This window comes from Catharus ustulatus, chromosome 5 (genome assembly GCF_009819885.2).
Source record: "Catharus ustulatus isolate bCatUst1 chromosome 5, bCatUst1.pri.v2, whole genome shotgun sequence".
Taxonomy (NCBI): domain Eukaryota; kingdom Metazoa; phylum Chordata; class Aves; order Passeriformes; family Turdidae; genus Catharus; species Catharus ustulatus.
The window spans coordinates 31810328-31834637 of NC_046225.1; the positions used below are offsets into that span (position 1 = coordinate 31810328).

Genomic DNA, 24310 nt, shown 5'->3' on the forward strand with positions numbered 1-24310 from the left:
CTACTTTTCATATATGCAGAGCGCTATGGAAAATTGTAAGGATAGTTCTCTGTTGACTTGAGCTTTATCATGTGAGACTGTGCAGCATCAGTAGGGATGTATAATCAGTGTATTAATGTACTTGTTTGAAGGTTTTTGGAAGGGCTTGTTATTTTGGTATTTGTTTTTAAAGTCATTATATTTTGATGAGGCTCAGACAATGAGCAGTGTCCTTAATGGGGTACAGTAATTTCACGAATACAAGCCGCACTGAGTATAAGCCGCATCTCTGGATGTTGGCAAATACTTCGTTCTTTGTCCGTAAATAAGCCACACCTGAGTATAAGCCGCTCTGTCGTTCGCAGCGAGGACCTGCGTGCAACAAAGTTGCCAATTAGTAACAGAACCGCGGCAGGGCGGGGTTTACTGGCTCAGCTAAGGCTGTGCAGGCTCGGCCCGCTCAGGGCTGCCGACAGGGCCAGGTGGCCCAGCCCAGCGCTGCCGCTCAGCGAGGCCACTCGGGGCCGGCCGCTGCCTCTGGGCTCGCTCGCCCTGGCTCGGCACTGCCACGTGGTGGCAGGCAGGGACGGAGCCCACCCCCCGCTCCTGCAGCGGCAGAGGCAGGAGGGGACGGAGCCCCCGCCTCCTCCCCGAGCCGCGGCGATGGCGGCACAGGGGCCCCGCTTTCCCCCCAGGCCGCGGCGATGGCAGCACAGGGCCCCCACCACCTCCCTGAGCTGTGGCAATGGTGGCACGGGGCCCCCGCCTTCCCCCTGGGCTGCGGCGATGGCGGCACAGGGTCCCCGCCACCTCCCCAAGCCGTGGCAATGGCGGCACGGGGCGCCTGCCGCCTCCCCGAGCCATGGCAATGGCGGCACGGGGCCCCCCGTCTCTCCCCTGGTCTGCAGCAGAGGAGGGAAGGAGAGAGCTTTTTTACTAGCAGGTGCTCGGCTCTGCACTCTGGCTGGCACTTCTGAGGTTGTAAATGTCAGAAAATTATTTACATATTAGCCGCTCCTGAGTATAAGCCGCATTTCTGGTTTGGGAGCAAAATTTTAGTCAAAATGGTGCGGCTTGTATTCGTGAAATTACTGTACATTTTCTCTGTGTGTTTTATTTGGAATTCATGTCCACAAACTGTTTTTCTAATTTTCAGGATAAATTTGAATTTGAACCTGTTCTCAAGAGCATTTGAGCTCCGAGAGTGTGATCTCTCTATCATCTGCAGTTTTTCAAAATCATATTTTCTGACTTACCAATGTCAGAAATTTACAGTGCAGTGTTTGACATAAGGAGTCCTTATAGGTACTCTTCAATTGGTTCTGTGGCTTTTCAAATGTTCCTTGACTTACCTTTCAGTGACTTTTTGTCTTCTCCATGTCTCTTGTTAGTTTCTAATGATGTCCTACAGAGCACTCACCAAGATATGTCACATCTGCTGTTTCCTGATTATCGGGCCAGAGGAAAGAAAGATACTCATTTGACATATTTTGATTTTGGCAAGACTATTTTTACGATTTATCTTACTATCCTATGCATTATTTTTAAAAAAATTATGTAGTATTCATTATAATTTCTGTTATGAAACTTTGGCTTACTGTTATTTTCTTCAGTTTCACCTTTTAACCACTTTTTGTAGACAAGAATCCTCTTTACCCTTCAGTTAGCACTCATTTTTATAGTCTTTGTTTCATAGTAGACCTATTTTCATCTTTATCTGCTTCTTATTTTGATTGCAGTTTTGGGATATTTTTCTTGCCCTAATTGCACTTTGATAGATTCTGCCTTTTTTTAGATGCTTAGAGCTTCTCAACTTGTTCCCATAGACTTATGCTACTCCTTAAGCATACAGATGGCTAAGATTTTGTTTCTGCTGTTTTGATTTGTAAGTCAAATCAAATCAGAATCCTAGATAACTGAATCAACCTCACAGGTCAGTTAATATAACTTTAGATCATTGTTCTCCTCTAAATAGTTTACTACTATGCCCTGGAATATGTTCTCTTAAGCTGTTCTCAGCTGTTCCATATGGGTTTACTCTTGTAATTCTCTTCACAAGATAGCATAGTTGTTTCTGCACAATGGTCTCTTTTTTAAGCCCTTACTTTATCCCTATTCTTACACTCAGTAACTTCCCTTCCTTACATTTAAAGGTAAACCCACTTTCAATTTCTCAAATAGCCTGCAAGAAAGTCTAAAAAACTGATTCTGTATTAAATTTCTCCATCTCTCAAAATGAAGTGCTGAACAATGGACTTCCTGGCCTGTGAGCATCCTTTGACTGTATTCTTCTGATATTCTTTTCTAATAGTGGCATTCTTTAGATCTTGCTTTGCTACCAGATCTATTTTTTGAAAAATTATTTTAATTCCTGCCCTGACAAAAAACCCTCAGGAATTTCCTTCGTTTCATGAAGATGCCTGAAGTGGACACATCATGTCAGTATCCCTTTTTCTGTGTACTTTTACTGCAAAAAATGCAACAGGCTTTCTGTTAACCAGAATACCTTCGATACCAAAGTACTATTTGCATGCTCAATACATAAAGGGACAACTTCTTCACATTGTTTCTTGCTTTTTGTTGTTGAACAAATCTTTCATTTTAGTGCTTTGATTTATCCTGCAAATATTTTAAGCTGGGGTGACAGCCTCAGGTCCACCCACCTACATTTTGTAGCCCTTGGATCTTTGTATAGCCACAAAACATGTTTGCAAAGTTGCTTCATCATTCTTGTTTGTTGCCTCATGTTATAGTTTTTCTTCCAAATTTCAACAATTCATGTAAGTTGAAAAATAATTCTGTTTCCCAGCTGTCTTCAGACTAGTTTATATTCCTCTTCTCTGATCTGGCAGGTCTGTGTTACCATGCTTTTTATTATATAGCTTCTGTCTCTTCTCAAGCAACTTCCTTTGCAGAATCTCATTTCACCCTGATAGCATCCTTTGGGCAGCTGTGTAATTACTGCCGTTACTTGTCATTCCCTGCTAGAGAAGGTTTTCTAAACTGCTGAATAGATTCTGTGTGCACAGCTCTTTCATCATGGCTTTGGTACTACCAAAGATACCAGTGATGAAGAAATACTTCAGTCAGAAGAGCTAATCTATTTGGTCTAACTGAAATTTCTTTGGAAGCAGCAGCTATGTGAGAAATACATCTGAAAATAGTTTTTAAATCTTTTATTCATTTTAAAGTAGTCTGATCCAAGTGACTGTTTTAGGATACTTAAGTTCATATATCATATGCATATTGACCTCCAAAGAAGAGCAATTTATTTACTTCCATGGCCTATGTAATGTGAACCTTCTCAGTCTTAAACTCTAGTAATGTTAACTCAGTGTAAAACTGCTCTCCATTATATTTCTGTAACTTAATTAAACCAAGTATGTGGAATGTTGTTAACTAGTACCCTGATATAAGTTTCAGCATACCTAGTCTGAATATTTTAGTTATATGTTAAATGAGGAAATGAGTCATCCTCTCTAAGTTTATTGTTCTCATTGCTCAAAAGATGGAATAAACCTCTAGACTCATCTTAAACATCCTTCCTCTGGAGAAGTGCTTAGTTTCAAAATGCAAACTTTCCCATAAAGATCTGGTCTTAATTAGGCTTATTTGGGAGAAGAATCCATGCTACAGGTCTGGCAGCAGAGACTTTTTCAAAACTACCAGCTGGCTTTGAGGGAGATTATGAGAAAGACTTAGGGCAATTAACAATTTGAACTTTACAAGGCTTCCTCATAATTCATTAATGTCTGTGGGCAGAATCTAGCAAGAGTCTGGGAAGCACAGTGTTTCTAATGTGCGATGCCTGCTCTCTCCCAGCTGGATTAATAAACACCACAGTAATTTGCATTCAGCTCCTGTGTCTGGAGGGACTCTCCCTCTGGGGACTTGGACTTCATCTTGGCTAATTTGTACCAGCAAAGGGTGTGTTCAGTGATGTATTAGGTAAAATAAAGGATAAAGCATCACACAAAGTCAGTATTGTATACCATAAAGACTTTAACTGGCTTTTACATCATACTTCATTTTGTCTGTATACCAGGTGAACATTCTCCATTATGAGGATATTTGTTCTTTTTTGCAGGTTATAACAATTGGTAAACATGTTAAAGGATATCACTATATAATTGCAAATCTGGTAAGCATTTTTAGTATTTAAAATACCTGTATTGCTCATATGACTGTTTATGGAAGGACATCAATTAGTATTTTGTTTTAAATACATTTTAGAAAACAGAAAAAAAAAAGCTAGATGTCTTTATTCTTGCTAAATGAAGGTATGTGTTGAGATTTTATTTGTTTATTGGCTGAGTTTTTTCAGGGTTTAACTGCCTCTTATCATATTCCCATCAATTGGAATGAAGGTTGCTCAAGACCTTCAGTAGAACTTCTCTTTCTCTACATACTTTAGAAAAGGAGAGTATGTAAAATTTAAAAATAACTTTCTGCATTCACAGGATGATATATTCGCTCAGCAAGGTGATGATTTCTCTCACACAACTTTTAAACTATTTAAGAACCATGGTTCTCATGTTTCATTCTGCTAGACTAGTCTCAAATTTCCACATTTCATATCTCAGATTGGCTGGATAATCAGTTTGAATTCATATTTTCTTGAGCATAGGTGGTCAGACAGTATAGCTAATACTGTTCCTGTGGGGAAAGTTCAGAAAACTCACTAGATTCTGTCAAGGTAATTCTTTTAAAATTGTTTCTAAAGGTGAAGGGTCATTTTACTTATACTAAAGTTTATAAACATGTACTGAAGCTAGGGGAACTAATCCAATTGTGTTTTTGTAATAGACAAAGCAAATTCTGCATGCTCAGATCTCAGTTACCCTGTTCAAGAAGAGAGTTTTGGGGGCTGTAGAAGTGTGAATGCCACCAAAACATTTTTTTCGTCATTTGTTCTTGAACTGTGATAGTGTTCGATAGAAATTTCAGCAGGGCCCAGAGTGCCTCAGTTGACACTGTCTTTCATAGTCCTTTGAAATGCCTGAAGAAACAGAAGGAGCATGGTGTGTCTCTGGCACTTGAGGCATAGCCCTCTCTCCTCCCAGCCTTTGATGAAAACACTTCCCCCTCCAGGCGGGCAGTCCTCTGAAGAGTCATGTGGTGTCCAGGGAATGAAGAAGCCTTATGCTTTAAAGGCCTCTTCAAAAACTGAATGCTGTGGTTTCATTCTTGTATCTTAATAACTAATTTTTAGATAAAGAAGTTGAGATGCTGATATTCATAAAGCAGGAATAAAAGTCTTACAAAATTTGAAAAATTTTCTGTTAGACATCTGTGGTTTGCATTGCAAATGTTGGATAAACCATATTTTGAGTCCTAAGGGAAATTTTAGAAATTGTGCCCAGTGGATTTCATTCTGTTAATTGGTTGCTATTTTAACCGTTGTTTTAAATTTGTAACAGTAAGTCCATAAGATCTGAAAATTACTGTATTTTGTGTTTTAAAGCTGTTCAATATCATGTATAAAGTGTTTATGGTAGTGATTTTAAAAATTTTTTTTCTTCAGAAAGAAAGCTTATCTAGCATTTGAATCGTATCTCATCTTCACTGAATCCACATTCTTTCTTCTTTTTGGACTGTAATAATACTCTCCCCCAGTCTGATCAGTCATTCAAGAAATGGATCTATTTTGAAAATAAAAAAATGCTGATAGATGGAGAATAAGTTTGAATATACAATGAATGTTCCTGTTCATCTGTCAAGTTACATGATCCATGTGGAAGTGTCTTTATTAGCAGGCAACAACACATGAAGATCCTTAATATGCAATAATTAAAGAGCATCTAATGTATTAATTGTAGCAACTTATGATAATATGGTTTGAAGTTACTGCTTCTTTTATGCATTCACTTGCAACATTCATTTATAATGAAGTGTCTGATGTCATTGTTTCATGTAAATGAGTTTGTGTGGTTATTTGGGTGAAGTTAAATCAAAGAACACAGAAAACAGAGCACAATATATTTTTTTAAGAATAAGAAGTGGTTCTTTATGTCAGAGGGAGAAGGCAGTGCAGATTGTAAGTCCTCACACATACTTTAGAGTTCCTAAGAGGATACAGCTGTGGCTGTAAGTATTCCTGCCTAAAACTTGCTTGCCTGTTTCTCATATCTTGTGTTCCCTTTCTCACTCAAGTGGTCCCCTTGAAATTAACAGGATGTTTAGAAAGTTAGGATGGCAAGGACAGGTTCACTCAGCCCTTGCTCTCTATAAAAGTGTTTGTCTAGTGGGCAACAAGAAGTGTTGCTGGCTGATTGAGATGGTAACTTAATCCTGGCAGCCCAGGATTTAAGTTGGATCTGGTTTGAGGAAAATATTGGCTTATTCTTCTGCAGTTATGTGGTAACTCTTTCTTTTTGTACACTATTGAGAGAACTGATGAAACTGTTGAAATAACAGACATAATTTTTTCTGTGCTCAGGGATTTACTGATGGAGATCTGTCAAAAATTCAGTTTGGAGGAGCTAATGTCTCAGGATTTCAGATAGTTGATTATGACGATCCTATGGTGTCAAAATTTATACAGCGTTGGTCAACGCTAGAGGAGAAAGAATATCCTGGTGCACATACTAGTACAATCAAGGTATGTCTTATGTTTGTTTTTAACTGCACTAGAAGTAGAGCAAGTGAAGAGTTTGGAATAGAAATATAAGAGACAGAGAAAGCCCTTGAAAATCAAGAGTGCCAACACGATTTTGTATTTCTCTGGGGTACTTTTAACATTCTCTGTCTTATGACTGATTGAGCGAAGATGCTGCACTTCTAAAAATGTTCAAGACAACCTAATTTTTCTTGTGTCACTGTAAATCTGTGCCTGAAAGCTTGTTAGGTAATCGGTCTAGATATGATGATAGATTAATTAGATCTACAATTTTTGATTTTTCTCTGTTTTGAAATGTTTCTCTGTATTTTGAAATGTTTAAAGACAAATGTTAATCATGTTTCTGGGGAGCACAGATTTAGCCCTTTTTTCAGGTAGCATAATGTCCCAAAGAAATTGTTAGGCTGTTCCTTTGAGACAGATGCCTAAGTCCTACAAAGACTTACAGAATTAAATGCTATGCCTGACTTAGAGATTCATGCATTCAGAATTGAGGCCTGTGTGACACATGATTTGACATTGGGCAAGTGGTTAAGCTTTTTTACCTCAGTTTTACTTCTGGTTAAAACAAGGATAATAGCACCTTCTCTAACCATCATGAGGATCAATTAGTGGCTGCAAAATATTAAAAAGGACAATTCAATTTTAATACTAGATAATTTTTAAGTAATAAAATCAGAAATTTTAATAAGAACACATTCTTAAATAGCTCTAAAAGACAAAAAAATAAGTTGTTAGTGTTCTAGCCATAACTTTTTTTTGTTCTATTGTTTTAATATGAAGCATGTTATTAATTTAAAAATAAATGAATGAAAAGTTCAGCATGGAAGCAAAGATCATTTTTTCAAAGGCCTAGTAGAAAAGTCCTTTAAAACCAACAACCTTAATTTTAATTAAAAAAATAATATAGATTCCTTTTTTATGAGGCCAAGTTTGGTGGAAACTTAGTCAAAGTGATTCTTTTCTGTGGTTGTTTTTGTATTTTGAAATTCTTATGATAGAAGTAGTGAATTTCTTACTTGATGTTTGAAAAAGTAAGCTGGAGTCTGTGTCAGGTCTTTAAGTACATTTATATGTGTAAGATATGTAATCTATATTGCTCTCATTTAGGAAAGAGGGAAGGGATGTGGCTGTGACCATTCAAAAATTGAATAGTTTTGTCTCTGATTCTTGAGTGCCTACCTATATATTCATGTTGCAGAATCATAATCTGGAAATAATAATAGGGAAATGCATAAAATACGTGAATATAGTGACGAACTCAAAATGAAACCAAGATGCAGTTTTTATCAATGATGGAAAAATAAATGGGTGATACACAATAAATAAGGTCTCTGGTGTTACACTAGGGAGAAATTGCATGTGTTTTAGATAACACGACATAGTTGCAATGTTGTATTAAAATCTCTAATTCTGTCACAGGTATTCACTTCATTTGTTCCATGCTATGTCCTTTCAAGTCTAGCAGAAATATTTTCTGCTTTTGAGGTTTATTTTGTTATGGATAGGAGAAGTAAAGTAATTGAAACACTAATTTTCCTAAATTTCATTAATTTAGAACATATTCTTAATTCATTTTAAAAGACCAACCTCTCTTCCTTTTAATCTTGTTTGCTCAAGATATATGTATTGAACTGCACTAATACTCATGCAAGAAATTGAGATCTGAATTAGCTTATCAGATAATTTATAAATGCTGCAGGTATTGATGGTGAGGAAAGTGTAGAGATATATTGTAATATTTGGTGACATTGATTGTATCAGTTACTGTATTTCTTTGTGTCGCTTTCCATCGCTTGCCCTTATACACGTATTACTTGTCATTTTTGCTTGTCATTACATGTAGGGTTAGAGATATGTCACATTTCATTCCCATCTTTGAGGGAGCTAGAGGCAGGGCAGAATCATAGAGATCATAGAAACAGGGCAAGAAAGGTCTTTGAGCAGTCAGTCACCTGTTTGTCCTCCTTGCCTGAAGGCAGAATCAGATAAACCTGTGCAGTTCCTGTGAGTAGTGATTTCACAACTTCTCCAAGCATCTATTTCAGCACTTAAATGATCTTGGTTTGGCTTTTGTCTAACCTTAATTAGGTTGTCTAACCTTAATTTATATCACCTAATCCATTACTTCTTTATATGTTTCTAATGGCTGTGGAGAGGTTCTGCTTTTTCATTGTCCTTCTGTATTTGAAAATGGCTGCCTCCCTTATTGCCTTGTTTTCCTCCCTGCAAAACCAAATAATCCCTTTTCTTTTGAATGTTCTGCTCTCAGGTCGTGTTTGTCATCTTGTTCTGCAACCTTTCTATTTGATACCTCTTTGAAATGCCAGACTGGCTACTGTAACACATATGAGTGCTATGCTGAGGAAATGGAAACAATGGCTTCACGTGTCTCAGAGACAGTACTCATTTCAAGGATTCTTTCATATTAGTTTCTTTTTACTTTTTTTTTTCCTCTCCTCACCACTATGACATTAGTGAGAAATATTTATCATGGGATGCATGCTGACAGCCAAATCTTTTTAAACATACTGTATAAACATCTAGATTACTGAACAGGTTAATGCACTGGTCTCCATTTGTCCCTTAAGTGGTCTTAAAAAAAATAACTTTTCTCCCCTTTTGATTTTGAGGTAGTTGTCTAAATTTCCAGTGTTGATAAATGAACTTTTGCTCCCAGTCCCATGGAATCTAGGAAACTTTTGCTGCAGATTCTGTATGAAACAGATAGGAAGGCTAACAAAAGCCCTGCATCATCAGTATAGAAATGAGAGGTGGTTAAATGCCCCTAACAGGTAATATTATCTCTGGGATTGCAAGTTTCTGTCATTGCAGGCAAAAACATTGCAACTTTGTTGTATTATCCTCCTTTTGTAACCCTAAAGTAAGCATACATTCATTTCAAATTACAAAATGCAAGTCAATGGACTATGACTGAGCTGATTAGACATATCACAACATCAAGTACAGTCCTGAAAATAGAGAAAAACACCCTAAGAAAAAGTGCATTTCAAAGGAACATCTTCGAGAAAGAAGAGCATTTCTAAAAGCCTCTTCCACAGATGCTTAGAAGAGGACCTGTATCAAGTTGCTTTAAAAATGTATCTTTATAATTTATAGAATATCTATTATAAAAATTTGCTGTCTTAGGACACAGATGAGAACAGACACTGATCTCATTTGTTGCTGCACTGTACCTGTACTGATAAAGGCTCAAGATTTAAAGATTAAGCAGGATGCTTATTTTTAAAATGAGTGCTTTGCAGTCTTTCTACAGAATATTTTTACATCTTTCAAAATTAATGCTGATACATGGTTTACTTCAGATTAAATTTAAAACAAGTCTGTTGTAACCAAGGGTGTTACCAGTCTATGCATGCAGTTCTAGAAGAACTAATGAGTAGATCTTGAAACATGGAGTTGAGGATCCTGGGTAATTTTTTGTCAAGTAGCATAAAGACAAATGTATGTTTAATTTTATAAAGGCCTAATAATAACAAGTTGAAATTTTCTTTTGATCCAGTATTGTATATTTACAAATATGCTGGACTTTCTGAGCCTTAATGTTGTTCCAGACTGTTACGTTTAATGCAACTGTCTTGATCTTGTGGAAGGACATTGAAGGGCAACACATCCATTCACAATCACTGCTCCAATTTGCTGATCTGATTAAACCATTCTCTTGAGGGGCAGTCTTTGGTCTCTTTGCTGAAAGAAGCTCAGTCTGTGTTTCTTGAAGGCTAGTGAGACGTAAGTTGTATTCCATTTGTGTGGCAGGGTTTTGGTAGAAGGGAACCACAGAGCTGGCTTTTTTGAGAAACTTCTGTAAGCTTCCGCTGTGTCCAGTTAAACCAATACCAGCCGACTCCAGGACCGACCCACTGGTGGCCAAGGCCAAGCTCATCAGCAAAGGTGGAGTGCCTCTGATAACACATTCCAGGAGAGGAAAAAGCTGCTGTAAAACAGCAACCAGAGAGAGGAATGACAATATATGAGAGAAACAGCCCTGCAGACAGTCAGTGCAGAAGGAAGGCAGGTGGTAGACCAAGTGCCAGAGAAATTTCCCTGCAGGGGAAGAAGTGTGAGAAGTCTACCTTGGGAGCAGGAAGTATGGCAGAGATGGGTGCTGAACAGCCTGCAACTCTATTCCACGTCCCCGTGTGCCACTGTGGGAACAGAATATAAAGAATTTGTGAGTGAAGTTGAGCCCGGGAAGAAGGGAGAAGTGGGTCGAGATGTTTGGAGATTTAGTTTTTTTCTCATTATCCTATTTTGGTTTGATTGGTAATTAAATTTTTTCTGACTTGAGTCTTTTCTTCCTGTTAAGGTTATTGCTGAGTGATCTCTCCCTGCCCTTATCCCAACCCATGAGCCTTTCATTATGTTTTCTCTTCCCTGTCCCTCTGAGGAAGGGATTGACATAACAGCTTTGGTGGCACCTAGTGTCCAGCCAGAGCCAACTCTCACCTAAGTACTAAACTTCAAGTAGACATGTCCTGTGGGGGACAGCTAGGATCTCTGAGCTTGACTTCTTTAGAGAAGAGGAGGCTGAGGAGTGACCCTATTACTCTCTGCAGCTTTCTAAGGAGGGGGCGTGGAGAGGACAGTGCTGAGATCTACTCCCTGGTATCCAGTGACAGGAGGATGGCTGGGAATGGTGCAGTGCTGCACCAGGGCAGGTTCAGACTGGACTTTTGGATGCATTTATTTACATTTCTTTTATATTTTTAGGGTGGTTAAACACTGAAACAGTCCTCCCTGAGAGCTGGTTGCTGCCCCAAGCCTATCTGTTTAAGAGGCATTTGGACAATTCTGTTAAAAAAACACTTTAGAGTTGTTCAGCCTTGAATTGTTCAGGCAGTTGAACTAGATAATCATTGCAGATTTGTCCAACTGAAATAGTCTATTCTACAAGCCAGACTACTCTGGGATAAGTTTTTCTAAGAGTAACCTGTGGCCTGAAGTGCCTGAGACAACTTGCATATGATGTATACAAAAACTATGTGCAGCACGCAGAAAAAATTTTGGTGCTTCCTGGTTGAAGACCTAATTCAGCTCAGATTCATAGAGAATCCCATTGTGTCAGAAGATGATAACAAGCCTGGTACTCATTGCAGCTGTTTTGAATGGGTGTAACTGTTCCATGCTGGCACATAATGTTTCAGATGTTCTCTTTGCGTGACTGTATTTCTGGCTTCATAATCTCTTTCCCCACCCAACCAATGCATAGCTAAGATATCAAAACACTAGATTGTTTTTACCTCCTGATTTTGTCTTTAGAAGTTTCACATTTTCAAGTTTCTTCTTTATAGTCTTTTGGGCAAATATTATGAAACCATAAGTTAAGAGTAGGGATGCTTGTAACTGAAAGATGCTGGTTTAACTATGCTGGTGCTAATTTACCTCAAAGGTGCAATACAGATAACATGCAGAAGAAAAATTGCCAAAATACATAGCACACAATTATTTACCATGCAGAAATAATAACATTTAGATGACTCACTTTTAATAAGGAGCAAAAAAGAAAACAATATGAACAAAGAAGAAAACACTGAAAACAATTATTGACACTGAAAATTCAGAACTCAATTTGTCTTGATATAGATGACAAAGCAAAAGTGTACAGTTGATGAATTAGACAATACCTTCATTTTGGGCCATGCCTCTTACAATTGCAGTCTGTTGGAAAATTGTTTTATAATGCAATGAATTTTAATAAGTTATAACGAATGTTCTGTTGCACCTGCTACAGTTTTAATAGAAAAATATTATTGAATATCCCTTAATTCAAGTAGATCATAATGATTTATAGATAAGTTTTGGTTTTTTTAATAGATAATTTTTAGTATTTATTACAGGGTTGAACCAGGAACTCATCTGGAGTATTTTTGTTTTTTCCTAAGTGCCCTTATAAAACTGTAGATTTTTGAGATTGTTCTACCTGTTTTCAGTCCTTGCATTTTGGTTTCCTGGGTAATAAAAAAATGCATTTAGCAGTTGGTATTCTAGCTACCTGGTTTCTTGGGCTTTCAAAACTCAGTATTCAGTCTTCTCTGTTAGAAAAAATGAATACCAAAGAAAGTGAGCATAAGAAATTTCAGTCTTAAACTTTGTGCTTCTTTTTAATAGCTTAAGGATGTTTTGTGTAAGTAATTACTCATTCCAGCATAGTTGGTTTGGTTCAGGTTTTTTTTTTTTTTAATGAAAACTCAATTAAAGAATGAAACGTTTAGTCACTGAAAGCAGTGGGTGGTTTGGAGCAATATCTGTAGATTTGTCTCAGGCATGCAAAAGGCCAATTGACCCAGTAAGAGTGGTTGAACTGTTTAGAAGTCTGCTAAAGCAGACTTCCAAAAATTATAGAGCCAAATCCTGATGTCTCTATGAAGATATGTTTCTTTGAATTTGAATCCACTTAATTCTTAATAATTATAAATTGTTAAGGATCTTCAGCCAGTAAAATGCAGTGGGTTCCTCTTGCTTATTTTCCCAGGGGCTCTGTATTGCTTTTTCTCAACCAGCAGTACATCTGGATATGGTGGATATAAACAGAAACAGCTACTATTCCTTCATTATTCAAATGTTCATCAAGGTCAGACATAATCCTGGGCTCACAAAGATCAATGTCATTTAGGACAGTAGAGCTTGATGGAGAAATGGGGTTAAGAGGAGAAGAGGGAGTCATAGACAAAGATGAAAGTAGGAGGAGGAGAAGGAGGAGTAATGTAATGCAAAAAAGGGGTCAGCAAAGTGAAAAGAGGCTGTTGAAATGTGAGTGAAAGACACAAAAGTGATGCAGCTCAGAGATGGAGAGGCATCTGTGACTTAAGTTTTTTTGAATTAGGGGAATAAAGGAGTAAGGCAAGCACTAGGGATACTTAAATGAACGAGGAGACATGCAGGTTTATTTCTGGGGCAGGTTTGGTATTAAGGACCAATTAATGTAGGTAGCTGCCCATATTACTTAGCATGGGGTGGCAGAAAAGTAACAATGAAGTGTTTATTATTCTTTGACAATAACTATGCCTTGTTGAAATCAGCAATCTGGTAAGAATGGTGTATTCAATTCTATTTGTATTCTGGTTGGAAATTGGATTGGAGCAAACAGGAGAAAGCTGTTCATCTTGATACAACAAGTATCTTGTTCCTGATTAGGGTAGATGAGAAGTGATGATGAAAATGGGGAATTTTGGTTTAAGAATTTGTGTTTTAGGAGTTTTTTTGGGGGTTTTTATTTTTTTCCTTTTGTTTTAAATTTAAGGCTTGAATTATTACTATTAGTTTTAAATGGCATATTTTGAAAATTCTTACAACACTGCAGGATTTCTGATTGGGGGTTTTTTCTTCCCTCCTGGGAAAAAAATAAACCCAAAACCCGAACCAAACAAACAAAAAGCCCGAACCAAACAACAAACACCAAAAAAACGCCAAAACCCACACTCACAAGAAAATGGCAAGAACTCCACACACTTCAACACTTCAAACACTCACATTAACTCTTTCAAATACCTTTTTTGGAGCATACTTTTTTCAGAGAATTCCCTTACTTTTCTATTTGTACTTTTTTTTGCTCATTCTGTAAAATATTCCAGCTTGGAGATACTCAGTACTGTTACCAAAGGCTTCAGTTTTTGCTGCTGGGTCATGCTGTGAATAGTGACATGCTTTGCTCTGGCTTAGCCTTCAAGAAGAAGGTTTTCTGAAAATTAGGAAGTTGTATATTCTTTGTATTTTACAGTGAATTCAAGGTGATTTTATTATTAGTGGCATTGCTGTTTTGCATGTTTATTCTAAGTTAAAAGTAAGATTACACAAATCATTCTAGAACCTTATTTATTTTGTTAGTATGTATATTTTCCATAAGCAGTGGCATGATTAGAATATAACAGCATCTTTTATAAGTAAAATGCTCTAGGTTCAAATCCAAATAATTATTTTTGTTATTTCTGTAAAGCTTTTTGAATTCAAATCCAAGTAAATGGTTTTCATTTACTGTAATGGAGGACCAAAGTACTTTAAAACCTTTGTTCTCAGTGTAAAATTTAAAAATGGTAGGTACCTGCACTCTTTTTCTTCTGCTGAATTAGCACCTCTGATGACTCTAGTGAGAAGATTGTTCTGTACTGGAAGCAGTCTTGGGGGAGGAATTACAGTTCAGGAATCTCATTCCTATTAGAGTAGTAGATAAAATAAGGAGAAAGGCCAAGCACTTTGGGCTTTCTAAATCTTGTGATCTTTGCTATATTAAGTTTTTAAAAGAGTGAAAGAAGGTCACTTTCTCCTATAAATATCCTACAGTGGGAGCATTAGGATAATTCCAGTGCCCCAGTCTTGTCACTCTCTGCTGGATGTGCTGTGAGTATGTCTTTCAAATAAGAATTAGACTTTTAGGGATTTAGGCAAGTGCCTGCTACTGGGCTAGCTGTTCTGGGTGTGCCCAGAAAGCAGCCTTTCTAAGCCAAGCAAAGAGACCATTAAAACACATAAACATGTCAAAATATCAGCAGATTTTCTGGGAGTTTTTCTAAAGTGACAGGCAGTTTAAGGTGTTCTTTGCATTTCATGCCAGTATGGCACTTCAAAGCAAAATTGCCTATTTGTTTAGCTTTTCTGTGCATGCAGAACTCTGCAGTTGTGTTTGAATAAATACCATTAAAAAAAGTGGAAGATGATATGACTGTGCAACTTTGGGAAACAAAATTTAATGAAGATGGTATATTTATTAAGATAAATAGGGCTTGGTCTCTAGCCCCATCTTTACTGAGATTAATCTAACATTTTTTTTTTTAACTAATAGGTAAATTTACATTTTATTAATCTCTCTTCCCCTTTTAGTCAGGACCGGGGTTGTTATTAAAGAATTTACAATTATTATTTCCAAATATGGTGTGTATATTCAATTATTTTCAGCTGGAAGCAAGTCTGTTGCTAAGACCACCTATTTTCACAAGAACATCATCCTAACTAAGAGGAAGATCCAAGCACTGTCATTTGTGGGCTCCCTGACCTCTATCTCACATTGCAGTGTTTGAAACACAACCATAGGTAATGAAGATGCTAAAGGCCCATTTGCAGTTTGAATGGCAACCAGCTTAGCATGCTACTGTGTACACACCCCCATTCATGTTAATGCCTGCACAAAACAGGTGAGAACAAAGCGTGATTATGGACACCATCAAAGGCCATCTTCACTTCCAATTACACTTATGTGTACAGGATTTGACAATGCCTCTTGTTCCTATTGGAAGTTGCTCTTTGCAATTCCACGTCCTGTCAGGATGATGTGCAAGATGCCACAAGCTCCAGAAGGAAATAACCATTTCCAATCAGTTAGGTAATTTTCTATTACCTCTCTTATCTGTCAGACCATCTTCAGGTATTTTCCAAAGTGTATGTAATACTGTCTGTTCAAAATAGCTCCCAACTACATTAAAGATGCTTAAGAAAATAGTTGTCTGATGTTGCATCAGTGTAATTACACTGGAAGTACAAGAGAAGTTGCCCAGTTCCTTCATTAGTTCTTGACAAGTAACTTTGTGTCTCTTTTTTTTTTTTTTATACTTGTGTGATTACATATTTATACCTGTTTTAATCGTAATTTCACGATTATAAGCCGCATCTGATTATAAGCAGCACTTCCAGGTGTCAGCAACTTTTCGTTCTTTGTCCATATATAAGCCGCACCTGATTATAAGCCCCACGTTACAATACAGAGTGTGATAAAAGGTATCTATTCTATCACCATCTGTTGAGGGTGGGGCAGTGATTCTTATCTCCGTGGGAGATATTCTGCTAATGGGCCATCCATTGAAACCAGGCGGGGCATTGTTCTTTATCTTTTCACAACCCAACCTTCCTCCAGCGAGTCATTTTCTGCTAATGGCCCATTGAGTCCCACTGTGGGACTGATAAAATTACTGCATCCCATTGGAAGTTGCTCCAGCCAGGGGGAAGAGGCCAACATGTCTTACCAAAATAAAACCAGAGGTTTTGGGACACTAAAGGAGGCCCTTTCTCCACTGGACTCCAGAGGAAAACCAGATTTCTCCACATCACCACTGGACCTCCGGAGGGAAACTGCACCTTGTACAGGAGCACTGCTCCAACTGAATCACATCTGTCACTGCAAGGGGACTGCAGCCACCATTTAATGGGACTACTCCCAACACCCTGCCTGATGGGGTGTCAGATTGTACTCTAACTTTGTCAGGGTTTGGAGTTTGTTTCTTTGTAGTACTGCATTTCTATTTTAATTTCCCTAGAAAAGAGCTGTTATTCCTAATCCCTATATTTTTGCCTGAAACCCCCCTTGATTTCAAAATTATAATAATTTGGAGGGAGAGGATTTACATTCTCCATTTCAAAGAGAAACTCCTGCCTTTCTCAGCAGACACCTGTCCTCCTAAAACAGCAACTTTTCGTTCTTTGTCCATATATAAGCCGCACCTGATTATAAGCCACACTTCCGGGTTCGGACCAAAATTTTAGTCAAAATGGTGTGGCTTATAATTGTGATATTACTGTAATTTATAAAGATGTAGGAATGTTTATATCAGTCTTTCTGCTTTTGTTGTATATAGCATTCAAGTAGAGAAGTATTTTGTTGAGGGAAAAATGTGCAAAATTCAGATGAGAGATTTTTTTGTAGTTTATTTTGTATGTTTTCTGGTATTGAAATTGTTTAAATATAAGGAAAATGGTGATAGTGTGTTTATACTGATTGATTCTACCCCTCTTCTGTTGTAAAAAAGATTTCCTATATGTCCTCTCTCAGAATTTTACCGCTCTCCAAGGGAAAATATTTGTATCAGACTTGAGGCCTCTTTTCTCTTAGCTCTGTTAGTGATGCAGTGTCCCTTCTGCTCCTGTTCCAACAGCAGCCCCCCATACACAGTGAGGAACCTCCATCTGTGCCTGTTGCAGACTAATTTCTGCCTTCTTGAACAATGCTGCAGCTGGATCTGCATTCTAGCTGACATCTCCCTAGTGTCTTGTACAACAGCACACCATTCTGTGACAGATCTAGTAGAGTCCTGCCAAAATTTTCCTATTATTTTGTTTGTCTTTCCTTGTATTTTGTTGGGTTAGGGATGAATGGCTAGTTCACATTCCTTCTGAGTGGTCTTATGGTCTTAATTTGTTACTAATGCATCTACGGTGTAAACATCTGGACCTAAAGTGATCACTCTGGATTCTTCCCTAGTCTCAGGAGTCACTGGAGATCAAATGTGTGGAATCTAAAGCACAATTAATTTCATCTTCTTTCATCTAGCTCATAAAATGTATTTGTATTGCACTTTAGAATAATTATTCCCTTCTCTGACTGTAAAAAACACAAAACAAAACAAAACAAAAAAAAAAACTAAAAAAACCCAAAAACCAAAATAACCAAAAAGCAAGTACCAAAAAACCCAAAAACCGCAGAGTCAAGATAATCTGTCATGGATAAATTTAGACATTGCAGAAATCGAAATCGTCCAAATCAAGAGGGAAAGAATTTGACTTCTTGTGATTCAGAATACTTTCCTTTAGTTTTTTCTAAATTTTCCTTTTATGCATTTATGTCGCCATGTTTTTGTTTCTTTTCCACTGTTGAAATATACTGTCTTAATTATTTTAGATGTCTAATCATATCTCTCAGGTTTTTCATGAGCACATGGTCAGGTGTTGAGTTAAATACAGGTCTGACAGGCTAATTTACCTTTATTGCAATATGTTACAACTTTGAAATATGCATATAAAAAAATCTTGTGCTTCGGGGGTAGTGTTCTACAATTTCACTTCAGAAAATTCGGTTACTGGTTGTACAAAATAGAATCCTGGTCCATTTAGCTGAGAATTTTTGGTATCTCCTGAGTTACTGGAAAGCATCTGAAGTTATGAAAGGCAACATCTTGCCAGTTTTTCTTGGATAGCACATGTAATAATTTCTGCTTAGTCTGGGATGACTTTGTTTTGTCTTTTCAAAGTCATCTTTGCAATTGCAGCTTACATATTTTACTACAGAGTGTAGAGCATTTAAGTTGAAGGTAGAAAGTTAACTTAGGAATTTAAGTTGAAGAAAGTTATATGGACCTTGTGTTTTCTCTCCTTGGCAGTTAAGGCATCTACTTAGGGAAAGTTATTTTCATTTGACATTCATGCAATCCATGTTTCATAGCAAATGGCATAAAATCTTTAGGCAATTTATATTATCAGCTTATTATCCTAGTTCTAAAATTGTGAGATGCGGGATTTTTTTAGGTTTTTTTTCCATATTCTTTGCCATGCTTTAATTAATCCAAGTGATTCTATAAGAACTCTAGCACCTATTTCATAGTAAAGTTGCTGATCTTATAATATAAAGTTGAAAGGAACTGAAATTATGTTGAGAGATTTACACTGCCATAAAATTTTAAGATGTAAGACCCCATCCCACTTCCACAGAATAATGTTCTAAACAATGCGTCCATTTATTTTAATAGTGCAGATAAGAATGTGGATGAATCTCCAGAAAAAAGTGAATCAAGGGAGGGCTAATGTATCCTTTAATTTATGACCATTTTATTTATTATGCAGACACACACACCTCTGCATGAGCAAGTTATTGGTCTGTCATTTCTTGTTTATGGTAATGAGTTCGCTTTGGTTTAGTTTGTCAACTTTAAATCAATTTATGAAGCTGTAGATAGTTTTAATGAGCCCCATGAAGGTTATTAGGAGCTGAAAGTGTACGCACAATAAAGCGGTAAGAAATGATTCATGGGCTGTTTGCTTTCATGGCATCTCCAACAGCGATTTTAAAATATTTTGAGATCTTTAGTTTAAAGCTGTCTTAATCTAAATTATGATATGTAGATTTTTTTATATATGATGACATGTATGCCCATACAAACACTGATTGATAGGCAAAGCTCTACACAATCCTCATGTATGATTGAGCTATGAATATTCAGGCCAGTATTTATATACTACAGAAATAATATTCTTGAGATAATACATTAAATATATCTCAATGATCCAGTGAATTATAGAATAACTGAATTAGATAGCATTAAAATTTCTCAGTTCCAAGCTCTTATTTTCTCTCCTTTTCTTCTTTTCTTCATCTCCAAATTCATGTTCACCATTTAAGCGCTGCTGCTGCAGTAGGAAGAAGTAGTAATGTTCTGATACCTTTAAATATTTCTGTTTGGGTCACTGAGAAAACTTTATTGAGAAGATTGACACCAATCACTGAGCTTACTGCTCTTAAAAAAAGAGTTCTGCTTTCCTTTTCTTCCTTTTCTAAGGTGTAACAGTTGCATACAAAAATTAATCTCATTTCAGGAGGTTGCTTTCTTTACAATTGCAAGAGCCATGACTTGAGCTAACTAAAATTCTCATTAAAGTCTGAGCCATTGAAGCAAAGAGCTAATATATAATTTCTCTCTACTTTACAATTTCTATATTTTCAGCATCTAATAGCCTTCACAGGGATCATTCCATTCATTCATATGCCTCTAAGGAGTTGTATTCTGGCCCATACTTCCAAAAATGGCTCTTATATTTGGCATAATTGTGGTGTTCCAGACTCAAAAAGTCCATCCAACAAAGTCCTCAGTGTATGTGCACATATGGTTTCAGTTCAGTTGGTTAGTTGATATGTAAAATTTTCCAGTCAGTGAAGATAAATGCTTTTGACCACTTAGCCCCAGTTTCTGATGCATGTGATCACAGGATTCCTCCCTGCTGTCTCAGAAGTTGTAAAGCTCCTTTTATTATGTCAGTTTAGGAACATGGGGTTCTTCCTCACCTATATTGTGCTTGAGGGGCACCACTTGTTCCAGGCATCTCAGCTCTAAAGCTGCTTTGCGTGGTGTTGACAAGGTATTGCATACTTGAAAGTAGCTACCCCCAAGATTTTATATTTAATGGGAAAAAGTTAAAAGCATGTATATACAAATACATGCTCTTGGGTTTGTGTGTCTATGTCTGAGAGGAGATGAAGTCTTGATATCTGTGAATAAAGGACGAGTGTAATCAGAGGAACAACTTCTTATTTGTACAGACTAGCTCAGGTTAGACACTGAAAATTACAGTAATTTCACGACTATAAGGCACACCGGATTATAAAGCGCACTTCTGGGTGTCAGCAAATTTCCAAACTTTGTCCATATATAAGGCACATCAGACTATAAGGCGCACTTTTTTTTCGCAGCGAGGATCCACGCACAACAAAGTAACAAATTAGTAACGTAATTGTGCGATCGCGGGGTTTACTGGCAGGTGCTCAATTTCCAAACATTTTTCACAGATTGGCATAGCCTTCAAATGCAGCCCCAGGCGCCCTCCCCATGCCGCGGACCCTGGCACTCCTGCCCAGCACTGACTGGCATGACTCGGCTCACAGCTCAGCTGCCGCAGCCACCACTGCCCCTCACGGCTCCCGCTTCCGAGTTGGCAAATTTCTGAACTTTGTCCATATATAAGGCGCACCAGATTATAAGGCGCACTTCCGGGTTTCAATCAAAATTTTAGTCAAAAGGGTGCGCCTTTTAGTCGTGAAATTACTATATTTCTTTTTTTCTTTTTTTTTCCCTTCCACCTGCATGGACTTCCAGCCATATCAGCACGCAGGACTGTTACACAGCTGTAAGTGAGAAAAAATGTAACTCACATTGAAACAGCTGCATATCTTTAGTTAGGATTTATTGGCACTACCCCTAACCATTCTGATGAACACTTGATTAATTTTCACAGATGCCTCTAAGAGGGTAACTAAAGAAAAAAATTGATTAATTTCAAGTGTATCTTACTATCCTTTCTAGTGTATAATGGAGTACCATGTGGACTGGAAGGTGTAGAGAAGCTGAAGACAGTTTTTAATTAAATATTTTCACTTCTTTTCAGTATACCTCTGCTCTGACTTATGATGCTGTTCAAGTGATGACAGAAGCTTTCCGTAATTTGCGTAAACAGAGGATTGAGATCTCCAGAAGAGGAAATGCTGGAGATTGCCTTGCAAATCCAGCTGTACCCTGGGGTCATGGTGTAGAAATAGAAAGGGCATTGAAACAGGTAGCTTCCCTGGAGTGGATGCTGGGATGAGTGCATGCATGACATTGTCTGTAAATGCTTGTGAAAACATCTTCTAGTCTCCTAACCTGTCTTGCTGTGGAAGCAAAGTCCTCAGGAGCCTGGCTAAGCTAATATATTGTATATGAAAATGGGTCTAAAGTGAATGTTTATGAAATATCAGTAATCATTTGTGGGAAAAAAAACCTATTTTCTAAAAAGAAACAAACTTAATTCTTCTACCACTTCCATCTCCATCTATTATAGGTTCAGGTGGAAGGGCTAACAGGAAATATAAAATTTGATCAGAATGGGAAGAGAATCAATTTTACAATAAACGTCATGGAACTCAAAAGCACTGGTCCTCGGAAGGTAATTTGAATTGTCTTATAGTGTCTTTAAAGGTTTTACCATTCCAAGCAATGGGCAAAGGTAGGTACTGAAATGTTAGTTTAATTAAAGTAAAAGTTGTGGTAGTATTTATTCATAGGTGTATATGTTCTACAGTGGTCTTACAGAGCAAAGAAACATATGTAATATTTCTTTCTAACAAATATGAATTATTATTTCTGGTAAGTACTACGTAAGAGTGTTCTCATTTCAGTTTTGTGGATTGAACCTTTTGCTTTCTGATCTGAATTATTAAATGTGAGCCAGCATTTGGAGAAATATGCTTCTTAATGACAAAACCTGGATACAGCTTTTAGTGATGTTTTTATAAATGTGTTTATGTTTCTGCTCTAATTTCAAATAATTCAGGGAAAACCAGTTTCTTGTATTTTGTTAATCTGTAGTATTTCAATTTTATAGTGTGTAATATCTATACTAAAACCTGTTAGTATGTGAATAAAAATGGTATACCTGTTCTAGAGAAAGTAATGTAAATAAATGTCATTAGTTCAATCATTTTACTGTTTGTTGTAGTCTTTCAATACATACATAGAAATGCTTACAGTGGTAAATCCATAACTGAAATAGTTCTCTGTGCGCACAAATCAAGTGCATAGTAATAACATGCTTTACGTTTTCCAGAAAAATTTGTATTCACTAGTGTCTGTGCGTCCTATACACTCTCTTTAGATTGGATATTGGAGTGAAGTGGACAAAATGGTTGTGAATCCTCTTGATGGCCCTCTTGGAAATGAATCTTCAGGATTAGAGAATAAGACTATTATTGTCACCACTATTTTGGTAATTAACCTCCTATTTTGTCAGAAAACAGTCTGTCCTACAATGACTTGATTCCTGGTATTATGTTAGTTTAAATATGCTGGTTTTATTATTTGAGGTTGTGAGCTGTTACTTATTGTGGTACATAATAAAATCAAGAGATTAGGGAAATATATGGGATTCAGCATGCAGTTTTGATGAACGGTCTTTGATTGAACATCCTAGAAAATTATGATTTTAAACCTGAAAATGGAAATTAAATACCTGCTTTCAAATGAGAGGAACTTTCTGAGAGGCGGAACCATAGTGTTTATTTTAGAGAATAGATTTTGACAAACAGCAAAAAGACTGCTTCTCATGCTTCAGTATTGTACTTCTATGGATTGATAACATTTAATGATAAGTATTGCATTCCAGTTGTTTAGAAAATAAATTGTATATTATTATAAAGAACATTTTTCTGTAAATTGCACAACTTGTTTATCAGTTTGGATGAGCCATAGGTTACCATAGGAATTTCTCTGGATGCAAGAACAGTTCTGTAGCAACTGAGCAAAGAGGAAATACATTAATACAACTTATGACTCATCACCAATTTTGCAGATGATAGAACTTCGGTGCATAGTTATAGATATCTTACCTATTGTTTGTATAGCAATTTAATAAAAATACAGCCTTGAGAACCCCAGGTTCTAGAAAATAATTTTTTTCTATAAGACAGCGACAAAAGCAGCTAAACACCTTTGCCTTCTTCCATCCAAACTGAGAGAAGGAAACTGATTTTGGAATTTACTCTCTCTTCTCTGAATTCGTAACTCCTGTTAACATTCATGGTCATTATTAACATAATTCTGGGAATCACTGTACCTGTAAGTATTGTCATTTGTGTATGACTCTGGAGAATGCAGCTTTTAAATGTTTTGAAGACATGTTCCATTAATAATTAACAACTAACATATACATAGCATGTGTGATTCAGATGGTATCTGCTCTCTTTTTTCACATGTAAAAGGGAACATACTAATCTGTGAAGTGTACAACTCATGCACCTGTCTCTATCAGGTAGCTAAGGCAAGTTCTTTCTGTGCAGGAGTCCCCATATGTCATGATGAAGAAAAATCACGAAATGCTTGAAGGAAATGATCGATATGAGGGCTATTGTGTGGATTTAGCTACAGAAATTGCTAAGCACTGTGGATTCAAATATAAGCTCACAATTGTTGGGGATGGCAAGTATGGGGCAAGGGATGCAGACACGAAAATCTGGAATGGGATGGTTGGAGAACTTGTTTATGGGGTAAGAAAATTTTCTGTAATAAAGATGACTTATGGAAGGAGTGGGATTTGGTTTTGTTTTCTCTGTAGAGTGGAGGAAAGTTACCTAATTAACTTTATAGGTATTAATAACTTTTAATGCCATGCAAAATTTTGAAAGTAAAACATTGAATTAATTTCAAATACAAATGAAGTGAGGGGAATCTGAATGCATATTTCATTCTTCTGACC

The 24310-nt window shown here is 37.0% G+C and overlaps 1 protein-coding gene across 1 annotated transcript in view; it reads left to right on the forward strand.

Moving 5' to 3' along the window:
- Positions 1–24310, forward strand: part of GRIA2 (glutamate ionotropic receptor AMPA type subunit 2) — a 97613-nt gene that overhangs the window by 52446 nt on the left and 20857 nt on the right. The window contains 6 exon segments of the mRNA XM_033060802.2: positions 4067–4120; positions 6419–6580; positions 21470–21637; positions 21902–22006; positions 22715–22825; positions 23895–24101. Coding sequence (XP_032916693.1) covers positions 4067–4120; positions 6419–6580; positions 21470–21637; positions 21902–22006; positions 22715–22825; positions 23895–24101 — 807 coding nt within the window.